General features: G+C 49.3%; 1 protein-coding gene across 5 annotated transcripts in view; it reads left to right on the top strand.

Moving 5' to 3' along the window:
- The window catches only part of Tfcp2 (transcription factor CP2), a 40,204-nt gene extending 28,342 nt beyond the window's left edge, over window positions 1-11,862 (top strand). For 2 of the 5 annotated variants that reach the window (XM_051160359.1, XM_051160356.1), the window contains 7 exons: window positions 1,616-1,664; window positions 2,504-2,597; window positions 3,518-3,608; window positions 4,592-4,737; window positions 5,372-5,514; window positions 9,542-9,593; window positions 11,723-11,862. In XM_051160359.1, the coding sequence (XP_051016316.1) occupies window positions 1,616-1,664; window positions 2,504-2,597; window positions 3,518-3,608; window positions 4,592-4,737; window positions 5,372-5,514; window positions 9,542-9,593; window positions 11,723-11,757 (610 nt within the window). In that variant the 3' untranslated portion in view covers window positions 11,758-11,862. Of the gene's footprint in view, window positions 1-1,615; window positions 1,665-2,503; window positions 2,598-3,517; window positions 3,609-4,591; window positions 4,738-5,371; window positions 5,515-9,541; window positions 9,594-11,719 lie in introns of all 5 variants that reach the window. The other 3 variants (XM_051160358.1, XM_051160355.1, XM_051160357.1) reach the window with 2 other exon arrangements.
- The last annotated feature ends 290 nt before the right edge of the window (window positions 11,863-12,152 follow it).

Raw genomic sequence — 12,152 nt, 5'->3', positions numbered from 1 at the left:
AGGAGACAGAGGCAGACAGATCTCTGAGTTCAAGGCCACCCTGGTCTACAGAGTGAGTTTCAAGACAGCCGGGGCTATACAGGGAAACCCTATTTCGAGAAAATAAAAATAAAAATAAAAAATAAAAAGAAAGAGAGAAAAAGAAAGGAAGAAAAACAAAGAGAAACTGCTTGGGTGTGGTGGCACATACCCTATAATCCCAGAACTCAGGAGCCAGAGGCAGGAGGATCTCTGTAAGTTTGAGACCAGCCATGGCTCTGTTATTCAGGGAAACCCTGTCTCAAAAACAAGCAAACAAACAAACAAACCGGGCTATAAGAAAAACCAAAAATGTGGAGATAAATACTGAATCACAAGTTAGTACTGATTTTGAATCACCTTTAGAAGTAATGCTTGGGAGCTAGAGAAATGGTTCAGTGGGTACGAGCGTGTGCTTTTCACACACACACACACACACACACACACACACACACACACACACACACACACTCTGTCTCTCTCTCTCTCTTCTCTCTCTCACAGATAGATAGATAGATAGATAGATAGACAGATAGATAGATACACCACGTTGGTAAATCTGAACCAAGCGAGCTGGTCAGATAGCCCGGGGTAAAGTGCCTGCCCCCCAGGCCAGTAGTTCTTCTGGATCCTAGAACCCACATCAAGGAAAGGGGAATTGCCTCCATCAAGTTGTCTCCCCGCCTGGACCTCGGACCCCTGGACCAGCCCAGCGTCATACATACAGAGCAGTAGCAAATGAAAACTTGAAACAAAGAAAGGCTGGAGAGATGGCTCAGCAGTACAGAGACTGGCGGCTCTTCTGAAAGGACCCAGTTCACCGCCCAGCTCTGTCATGACAGCTCACAGAAGTAACTGTTCTCAGAGCTCAGGTAGTGCAGTGGCACAGGAGCAGCTAGCACATGCAAGGAGGAGACGGGGTTCGGTTGCCAAGACAGCAAAATAGTTGGAGGGTTTGTTTGTTTGTGTTTTGTTTTTTGAGGCAGGGTCTTATTATGTAGCCTTGCCTGTCTTGAAACTGAGTTCAGGCTGGCCTTGAACTCAGAGATCCCCCTGCCTCTGCCTCCCGAGTGCCGGGATAAAGGCAGAGGCTATCGTGCCCAGCTCAGTATATAATCATAGTAGACATTTTCTTTTGATTCTTCGTGTGTGTGTGTGTGTGTGTGTGTGTGTGTGTGTGTGTGTGTGTATGCGTGGCTAGGACTTTTCTGTCTCCAGTGTTTTTTTCCCTTTTTTTTGGACACAGAGCCTTACGCATCCTAGGCAGTGCTTTATTGGGAACTGTGTCCCTCGCGCCCTGCAGATGTTTATTATACCTGTGCTTTAACCTATCAGCGTCTACTGGCTGACGTTCTGATGCTTCCTTTTGTTTCCTCAGTCATAAAAAAATGTTTCAAATTACATAGTTTCTTCCCTTCCTCTGAAGTTTCTGAGGTAATTAGCACAAAGCTTAAGTATTCCGTCAGAGAAGAATGTTTTCAGACAAAGTAGAGTCTTTTAGCTCTGTAACTTAAGAGCTCCTGTGACAGTGAATCATGAGGTAACGCCTACAGAGTTACCATGGACTCACCCTTTCTTCTTCAATGTCTCTCCCTAGAAATGGCTCACCCAAGCACCAGCCAGAGCCGCCCCCTCCTGTCACTGACGTAAGTCTGAAGCCAATGCCAGTTCTGTGTGACGTGTGGTTCTGTCAGGTGCAGTGGGCTTGAGACTTGTTCCCTCCTTCACCTGACCAGCGCTTACTTCAGCTCTGCGCTCTAAGTTGCACCAGGTGCTGGAGACAGCGTAGACGCTAGCAGGATCGTGGAAGCTGCTGCTTCTCTTTAGGCAGGGAACTCACTGCAGCCCTGGCTGGCTTAGGATGCACAGCGGTCGTCCCGTCTCAGCCTCTCCAGTGCTGGGTGACAGGCGGGCACTGCCTCACCTGGCTGCTGTTTCTTTTTGGTTTTGTGGCTCTCACTTTGTTCCCCGGGCTGGTCTGGTGTGAGCGATGGACTCATGTGGTTTCTCGCGTAGCTGCCACTCCCTGGTCTTTGACTATAAAGCTCTCAGTCCGATAGTGAGATAGTTCTCGAGGTTGGAGGAGGCCTGTGTGACTGTAGCCGGTGCGGCTGTAGCCTGTGTGACTGTAGCCGGTGCGACTGTAGCCTGTGTGACTGTAGCCGGTGCGACTGTAGCCGGTGCGGCTGTAGCCGGTGTGGCGGTAGCCTGTGTGGCTGTAGCCGGTGTGGCTGTAGCCTGTGCGGCTGTAGCCTGTGCGGCTGTAGCCGGTGTGGCGGTAGCCTGTGCGGCTGTAGCCGGTGTGGCGGTAGCCTGTGTGACTGTAGCCGGTGTGGCGGTAGCCTGTGTGGCTGTAGCCGGTGCGGCTGTAGCCTGTGCGGCTGTAGCCGGTGTGACTGTAGGGTGCGGACGTGTTTGGTGTGCATTAGCTGATGAGGTAGCAGACGAGCCTGTCCAAGACATGGAGAGTGCGTTCTTCCTTCAGAACCTCTTGCCGACAACCTCGCCTCAGGAAGCCCAGCAGTGGCTGCATCGCAACCGGTTCTCCACGTTCACCAGGCTTTTCACCAACTTCTCAGGTTAGTTTAGTTTTTTTCCTTTTTCCTTCTCCAACACAGTGTGCTCATGTGCATTTTAGGCCCTCTTAGTGCCCCGTGTGGGAAGTGTGGGGAGTGTCTCAGTCGTTTTTTTCTGATAAAATGAATTTCATGAAACACCTTGGATGTTTTTTTAGCCAGCTATAATTGTCTAATGAGCTCTTAAAAAGAAGCAGCTTTAGAAAAAAAGTCTCTAGATGTATTTAATTTATTTTATGTATATGAGTATTTTGCTCTATGCATGTCCGTGTATCACAGTGTTATAAGTTGTGAGCCACCAGGAAGATGCTGGGGATTGAGCCTGGGTCCTCTGCAGGACCAAGATGTCCTCCTAACTGCTGAGCCATCTCTCCGGCCAAAAAAAGCAGCTTTTAGTTTGACCTCACATGAGCTTTAAGATGTTTGTTCTTATAGCCTGTTAAAATGTGTGCTCCATTTGGGGCTGGATCAGGGAAGCTCCCAAATAGACTGAAAGTGCCCCCGACACCACTGTACCCGTTACTCCTGCCGTCTGATTTTGTGCAGCCTGTGTGCACATCTGTGGGGAGCATGTACTAAGATGTACTGGTTGGAGCGCTTTCAGCGTCTGCGTAAACCCTGAGTCCTGTGTGAGAAGTGTGCGGTGAGCTTGGGCAGGGCTGCTGCGAGCCTGTCCGACTGTAGGAGGGTCTTTCAGGCAGGAAAAGCAGCTGGCCCACTCCAAGCCATCACCTGACGGAAGCGTGGGTGAGTGGAGAAGTCAGGCAGAGGAGAGTTGCTGAGGCAGAGGCCTGGGCACAGGAGCTCTGTCTGCTGTAGATGCTGTAGCTCACGAGGGGTCCCTGCAGGAGAGCCACTCTTAAAACTTATTTAAGTAATTTTGCCTTCATTGCTAACGTGTTCTTTTCTCCTATTTATCCCAGGGGCAGATTTACTGAAACTAACTAGAGATGATGTGATCCAAATCTGCGGCCCTGCAGATGGAATCAGACTTTTCAATGCACTGAAAGGCAGGTGTGTAAGATAGCCAGTGAGAATACATTTCAAATGATTTTTCACTCAGGAATTTCTCACAGTCCTCTGCACAAATAAATATGTCTTGTCAAAACATTTTTATTTTGAGACAGGGTTTCTCTGTGTAGTCTTGCCTGTCCTGGACTCACTCTGTAGACCGGACTGGCCTCAAACTCATAGTGTTCCTCCTGCCTCTGCCTCCCAAGTGCTGAGATTAAAGGTGTGCGCCATCACTGCCCGTCAAAACATTAAAAAAAAAAAAATCTAACCATGGGCCTGTGAGGTCAGAGGGTAAAGACACAGGTAGAAGAAAAGGGCTGACTCTCTCTCAGAAGTTGTTCCTTGACCCCCACCCTCTGCGTGTGCACTGTTACACGCCCCTCAGGTACACCCTCTGCGTGTGCACTGTTACACGCCCCTCATGTACACATAGACATTCATATGTGCATACACACACACAGATTAAACTCAAGTGGCAAGAACCTTTTCCAGATGAGCCATCATGCCCACCATATATTAGTTTTTAAATAGCATTTCTAGAACCTGACCCTTATAAAAAGGGTGACTATTGCATTTTAACTATTTCTAACCATTACTCTAAGCTCACAAACTCAAGTGTGCAGGAGGTACATGGTCTAGAGATCAGTAAGAAACCTTGGGAGAGCGAGGGCCCTGATTGCCAGGTCTAAGCTAGCCACGGTGGTCTTGTCCCCTCTCTCCCTGCTCCTCTTCTGCCCTTCCTCTTTAGTGCTGAGAACAGAACCCCAGGCTTTACGCTCGCCAGGCCAACAGTCTGCTGCTGACCCCCAGCTATAGCCACACATCTGACTTTGCAGGGACAGCCTGAGTTTAGAATTGGCATGAGCAACAAAGAGATTTCATCTCTGCTCTGACCCGTGCGCAGGGGTCCACCTCACTTCCTCCCTGTGCATGGTCACCATGGAGAACACCATAAAGCTGACAGCTCCTTTCTTCTCCAATAGGATGGTGCGTCCCAGGCTAACCATTTATGTCTGCCAGGAGTCGCTGCAGTTGAGGGAGCAGCAGCAGCAGCAGCAGCAGCAGCAGCAGCAGCAGCAGCAGCCACAACAGAAGCAGGAAGATGGAGACTCAAATGGTACTTTCTTCGGTAGGTCGTTCTGGGCAGAGCAGGACAGGAAGAAGGAGAAGCGGTGACTCGCGGGCAGAATTGATGGGCGTTTGGACCAGTTCAGCGTCAGAGCTCTCGCAGCAGTGCCAGGTCCTCACATCTATGCCACATGCTAGTCCCAGTGCTTTTTTCACAGGCTTGCATTCTTTTTTTTTTCCCCCTAAAGATTTTATTTATTTTATATGAGTGCTCTATCTGCCTGTTCACCTGCAGGCCAGAAGTGGACATCAGGTCACATTACAGATGGTTGTGAGCCACGGGGTGGGTGCTGGGAATTGAACTCAAGGCTCTGGAAGAGCAGACAGTGCTCCTAACCACTGAGCCATCTCTCCAGCCCCCAGACTTGGATTCTTTTTTTTTTTTTTTTTTTTTCAGACTTGGATTCTTAAGACTAGTAATGTGCGTGTGCTGGAGAGCTTCTCCAGTGTGAGAAAGGAAATGGCCAGGGTTGTCGAGTAAGTTCTAGTTCATACAGGGAAAAGGTAACTGAGGTAGGATCTGAAGCTAGGGTGGGGGTGCGGGGGTTGTGAGTCTCTAGAAATGAGCAGGAAGTCTGCAGGTGCAGGTGACCTTTGACCTCTGCACTGACTGCTTTTTTTTTTTTTTTTTGCAGTGTACCATGCTATCTATCTAGAAGAACTGACAGCTGTTGAATTAACAGAAAAAATTGCTCAGCTTTTCAGCATTTCTCCTCAGCAGATCAGCCAGATTTACAAGCAAGGGCCAACAGGAATCCACGTGCTCATCAGCGACGAGGTCAGTGCTCAGTGTCATAGCATGCTAGGGCACGTGACACGGCCAAGGTAGCCCTCCAGAGCCAAGCTTGTTTTCTACAGAGGCTCAGCTTTTTAATATTAATTCCTTTGAACAGATATGGTCTTGTTTTCATGACCTGCCTGACATGAACTTGGGGGCTTACGTGACCCTCCTGCCTTAACACCCTGCTGGGTAGCTGGGACTATGGCACGAATCACTGTGTCTGACTTGGATTGTCTTGTTTGCTCACCTCCTAATTTTTAAAAATTAGGTATAAAGTTGGGGGTGGTAGTGTACCCCTATAGCCCCAGCACAAAGAGAAGTGTGGAGGCAAGGAGATCATGAGTTCAAGTTCATCTTTGGCTACGTAGTCAGGTCAAGGCCCACTTGGCCTTGGTGAGATGGTGTCCAAAAAAAAAAGCAAAAACCAGAGAGGGAAAGGTGACTCAGCAGTTGGGAGCACTTGCTTCACCAGAGTGAGATTCCAGCACCCTCAGATGTGGTCCCCCACATGCTGTAAAGATGGACATGGTCCCCCACATGCCTGTAAAGACGGATGTGGTTCTCCACATGCGTAAAGATGGACATAGTCCCCCCACATGCCTGTAAAGATGGATGTGGTCCCCCACATGCCTGTAGAGATGGACGTGGTCCCCTGCATGCTATATAGATGGGCGTGGTCCCCCACATGCCTGTGGCCCAGCACAGGAGCATCACTGGAGTTTGTACTCTGCCAGCCTACCTTGCATCCTCTGGTTCTTGAAGCAATTTGTTTCAGCCAAATACATAACTTGCATCAATAATAGTTGCAAACATTTCTTCTGGGTAGCATCATCATTACTCTTACAGAGGGGATCAAAAATGACAAGTTAGTATTTATGAAACATTGAAGCATAGCTCTCATAAAACATGGAATCACCCAGTCCCTTTGCCCGTGCTAGCACATGGCTAGTTAATCTGTAGTTGAGTGCTGCCCCCTAGCTGTGAAAACGGCACAGAGTCAGCGTCAGTTCTAGCCTGCTGCTGCCTCTGGATGAAAGTACAGTGTATGGACCCTGATTTCTCAGTTGATGGATAGGAACAGGTAGGGCTTTGCTGTAACACTATCATTGGATTTGTTTTTGTTTTTGTTTTGAACTCCTAAGTTATATACCAAAAATTACATAATGATGTTGCGTCAAGTCATCTATCTTTTAACAGTTGTGATTTGGTCACTCTTGAGTTAGACACCCTGCCACTAATGTGTGGTGTATTTTTGTTATTAAGCTCCATCTTTGTAGTTCTAGTTAGGGGCTGAAACATTTCTGCCTCAGATGGGGCACCTCAGGAGAGGCCAGCCTGCGTTACGGTGCTACGGCTGGAACATGCGGCCTGTTCGCTGATTCTTTTCCCAATCCATGTGCTCCCAGACCGGTCTGAACCTGCTGCCCCTCTCCTCCTCTCTGCCTGTCTGTCTCTTAAGTGCAAGGGCTTGTCGATTAAAAACACAATAGTCCAGGTGGAGTCTTCCCCCACCCCCTTCCTGAATTCCAGGCCCAGGATGGCTCCACCCAGTCTATCTCAAGGTTAATCTCAGGGAGTATCCGCCAAGACTGCTTTCACCTGTGACAAAGTTTACAATCCTTCCCACATATATCTATAAAATTTCATAAGAAAACACATCATATATAATTTTCACCAATAGACTTAAAAATATTAACAGGCTTTTGTAAATTAGAAAGAGCTGTGTGTGGTGGCACACCTTCAATCCCAGCACTCAGAAGGCAGAGAGGCAGGTGATCTCTTGAGTTTGAGGCCAGCCTAGCCTACAAAGTAAATCCAAGACAGCCAGGAGAGAGAGAGAGAAAGGAAGGAAGAAAAGAAAAAGAAAATTGAGAAGAAACACATGATTCAACAGAAAATTTTGAAACTCTCATTTATGTGACCTGCAAACCCTCTCCTATAAACAGCCCTCTGGGGTGAGGAGATAGGGAGGGCGCAGGGATCAGAAAGAAGACAAAAAGTGTCTTTATTTGCTTCTGTCTTTGAAGTGCTAGGGCTTGAGCCCTTGGAACCCCTCCTGCTTTTCCTCTTCCTTAGCCCAGGACCTCGTGCATGAGTGTGTGTGTGTGTGTGTGTGTGTCTTGAGGGGTTGCTTCTCTTTGGTGTCAGTTTTAAAGACAGAATCTGGACAGAGGCTGGAAAAATGCTTGTTGGTTTAGAGCGTCTTTGTGAGGACCTGACTCAGTGTGCAGCGCCCACGCTCGTGTCTCTGTGAGGACCTGACGCAGTGTGCAGCGCCCGCTCGTGTCTCTGTGAGGACCTGACGCAGTGTGCAGCGCCCACGCTCGTGTCTCTGTGAGGACCTGATGCAGTGTGCAGTGCTCGTGTCTCTGTGAGGACCTGACGCAGTGTGCAGCGCCCACGCTCGTGTCTCTGTGAGGACCTGACGCAGTGTGCAGTGCTCGTGTCTCTGTGAGGACCTGACACAGTGTGCAGCGCCTGCTCGTGTCTCTGTGAGGACCTGACGCAGTGTGCAGTGCTCGTGTCTCTGTGAGGACCTGACACAGTGTGCAGCGCCTGCTCGTGTCTCTGTGAGGACCTGACGCAGTGTGCAGCGCCCGTTCGTGTCTCTGTGAGGACCTGACGCAGTGTGCAGCGCCCGCTCGTGTCTCTGTGAGGACCTGATGCAGTGTGCAGTGCTCGTGTCTCTGTGAGGACCTGACACAGTGTGCAGCGCCCACACTCGTGTCTCTGTGAGGACCTGACGCAGTGTGCAGTGCTCGTGTCTCTGTGAGGACCTGACGCAGTGTGCGCGCCTGCCTCGTGTCTCTGTGAGAACCTGAAGCAGTGTGGAAGCGCCCGTCGTGTCTCTGTGAGGACCTGACAACAGTGTGCACGCCTGCTCCGTGTCTCGGTGAGGACCTGACACAGTGTGCAGGCGCCTGCCTCGTGTCTCTGTGAGGACCTTTGTGACTGTCTGAGTTGGTGTGCAGTGCTCGTGTCTCTGTGAGGACCTGACACAGTGTGCAGCGCCTGCTCGTGTCTCTGTGAGGACCTGACGCAGTGTGCAGTGCTCGTGTCTCTGTGAGGACCTGACACAGTGTGCAGCGCCCGCTCGTGTCTCTGTGAGGACCCTGACGCAGTGTGCCAGTGCTCGTGTATCTGTGAGGACCCTGACACAGCAGGTGCCAGCGCCTGCTCGTGTCTCTGTGAGGACCTGACGCAGTGTGCAGTGCTCGTGTCTCTGTGAGGACCTGACACAGTGTGCAGCGCCCGCTCGTGTCTCTGTGAGGACCTGACGCAGTGTGCAGTGCTCGTGTCTCTGTGAGGACCTGACGCAGTGTGCAGCACCCGTGCTGGCTCACGACCCACTGCAGCTCCAGCTCCAGGGGGCTCGGTACCTTTTCTGTCCTCTGGCATATATATGTCGCATAGTCAGGCAAAGCAAGTCTTTAAAAAGAGAAAAGACTCCAACTCCTTTGGTCACCACGCTCCCCAAACTCCTCTAAGGTGGCCACCATCATCTGATGGGGCGGTCACTGCCCTACGTTGATTATGGGATGTTCTTTGCCTTCCTTCAGGGTTGTAGAGCAGAAAGTGGCCTAATCTGAGCTGGAAATTAAGTGCACTTTTTATGTGTGTGCATTTATTTTTTTACCATGACTTGTTCAGTGCCATTTTTACAAAATGCTTTGTTTCTTCTACTGTTGTTTTAGAAGGCTCTAGTAAAGCTATGCTAGTTTAAATACGGACTAGTTTTATAAAATTATGATTCATTTTGAAAAATTTGTGAATTTATTTCAGATATTGCCAGTACCTTCCAGAGTACGTGATATTACAGTACTATTCAGAGTTGGTTCTTCTGGCTTACTGAGCTTGATGGACTAAGCTAGCTAGAGCGGCACTGTCCTCTTACAGTGGTCACCAGCTTAGTTGTAAGCATAAAATCTTACATGTATTTCTGCACTGTGTCATGAAAAGCTTCATATTCAGAGTAAACTACACACCCAGGGTTTTCATCAGCAAACTGTGTTGCTCTTTTCAGATGGTGCAGAACTTTCAGGAGGAAGCCTGCTTTATTCTGGACACAATGGAAGGTAAAGACCAGTGAGACACACTCTAACAGGGTCCTCCTCTGTCTATGTGGGGGTGGGGGGCTATCTCAGGACAACCTGCAACCTCCTCTATGTTTGTGGGGGCGTGGGCTATCACAGGACAACCTGCCACCTCCTCTGTCTGGGGGGGCTAACACAGGACAACTTGCAACCTCCTCTGTGTGTGGGGGTGTGGGCTATCACAGGACAACCTGCCACCTCCTCTGTCTGGTAGCGGGGGTGGGCTATCACAGGACAACCTGCCACCTCCTCTGTCTATGTGTGTGTTGGGAGTGGGCTATCACAGGACAGCCTGCCACCTCCTCTGTCTATGTGTGTGTTGGGGGTGGGCTATCACAGGACAGCCTGCCACCTCCTCTGTCTATGTGTGTTTTGGGGGTGGGCTATCATAGGACATCTGGCAGAGTTGTCTCTGTCCTTCCACCATGTGGGTTCTAGGAACCAAATTCAGGTTACTAGGTTTACCCCATTGAATCTTACTGCTAGCCCAAAATAAATATCTTTCTAATAATGGGTGTGTGTGTGTGTGTGTGTGTGTGTGTGTGTGTGTGTGTGTGTGTGTGTGTGTCCCCAGAGGACAGCCTCAAGTGTTGTTACTTAGGCACTATCCACCTTTTATGAATTTATTTTTCCTACTTCAATATAAATGTATTAAAATTAGATTTAAATGTTTTATTTTTATGTGTATGGCTGTTTTGCCTACATATCATAGTGCCCAGAGGCCAGAAAAGGGCCTCAGATTCCCTGGACCAGGGTTAGAGATGTTAGGACCACGGCTGCTAGGAGCTGAACTGTGGTCCTCGACAGGAGCACCCAGTGCTCTTAACCATTGAGAAATCTCTCCAGACCCCCACCTTTTAAAAAAATGTCTTTTGTGTTTTGGTGTGGCACATGTGTACACGTATGTAGACCTGCACATGTACAACACGTACCATGTTCAAGCCGGAGACTGAAGGCAGTCAGAACAGGGGTTAACTGCTGTGAAACCTCCATGTGGGTGCTGGGAACTGAACCCAGGTCCCCTACAAGAACAGCAAGTGCTCTTTTTAACCACTGAGCCATCTCTCTAACCCTGCTGGGTTTTTTGTTTTGTTTTATTTTGTTTTGCTGGGTTTTGTTTGTTTGGTTGTTTTGGGGTTTTGTTTGGTTGGTTGTTTTGGGTGGGTTTATGAGACAAGCTGTCCCTGGGCTAGAGCCTGACTAGGCTGGGCTGGCAGCCAGTGAGACTCAGTTTCCACCACCTGCCTTACTGTCCCAGCACCCATGAGTGGCCAGTGAGACTCAGTTAGACATTTGTTCTGGTAATCAAGGAGAGGACTTTACCCAGCCACCATCGTAAGGAATTTTAGAGGTCCACCCCCCACCCCACCCCACCGCCCCCACTGGAGTGTTTAACTTGGCCTTAATTTGCTTAGCATACACAAGGCCTTGGGACTGAGTGCAATTCCACAACAACAATGTCTTTAATGTTTTACCTTTTCTTAGGCAAAATATAGAGACCCTCTTTTTGGTGTGGTCTCTATGAAATGCGGGCTGGCTTCAGACTAGCAAAAACACCTCAGCCTCCCATGTGCTCGAATTGACCATGCGCACGTCATTTCCAGGGACGTATGTCCCCTCTGAGGATATGGCAAAGTGTCACTGTTGGACATTTTTCTTTGTGTGAAGTGGCTTCTTGATGTTATCAGAAGAAAGCACCACGGGCAGCTCTACCGTTCTCTTACGTCTTTCGTTAGCAAACAAGGAAATCCAGGTTGCTTTCACACATATTTATTAGTTTACAGTGCGGTCCTGTCCTGATAAGCCCAGTGTAAGGGGAAAATGCTAAAAGTCAGTAATGTTTAACCCCAGCACGCAGGAGGCAGCGGCAGGGAGAATTCTGTGAGCTTGAGGGTAGCCTCAGCTACATAACCAGATCCAGGACAGCCAAGGCTACATAGACCCTGTGGCCCAAAAAAAAAAAAAAAAAATCATGATGCCTTTGTTCTGCCTGCTCCTGCCTCCTGTGTGCCGGTTTGTGCCAGCACACCATTCCCTCTCACGAGATGGCTTCCCCTTCCTGCTTTAAAGGAGGCTAAAGACCCCCCCCCCCTCTGTCCTCTTCACAGCAGAGGCCAGTGATAGCTATCACGTCATTCTGAAGTAGGAGGAGCGCTCCACACTGGCTGCTGCTGCCGCCTGCACCTCCTGACGACTGCAGATGGAAGGTCTTCAGGAGCCTGGCTCGTCAGACTGTCTGGGGTACTGTGCCGGGCGACCAGGCTCTAAAGAACCCAGGCAGCACCCTGTGTTGGGCCCTGATGAATACCAGGAACAGCTCCCGTCAGTAGGGGTGTGTAGAGAGCAGTGATAACAGGAGTGGTGTGATGTTTAGTGGAAAGATGTTTAATTTTGTGATATAGAGCTCGTGACATTTTTCTAATATAAAAGTGAACGTCTGTGTTCATAAAACTGAAGTCACAAACCTTCTGTATCCAGCGTACCACTCTCCTCTCTGCTGTGCTCACAACCTCATCAGTGACCAGAAACACGGGGTTTTTC

This window comes from Acomys russatus, chromosome 17 (assembly GCF_903995435.1).
Source record: "Acomys russatus chromosome 17, mAcoRus1.1, whole genome shotgun sequence".
Classification (NCBI taxonomy): Eukaryota; Metazoa; Chordata; class Mammalia; order Rodentia; family Muridae; genus Acomys; species Acomys russatus.
This window is presented reverse-complemented; position numbering and strand designations above follow the sequence as displayed.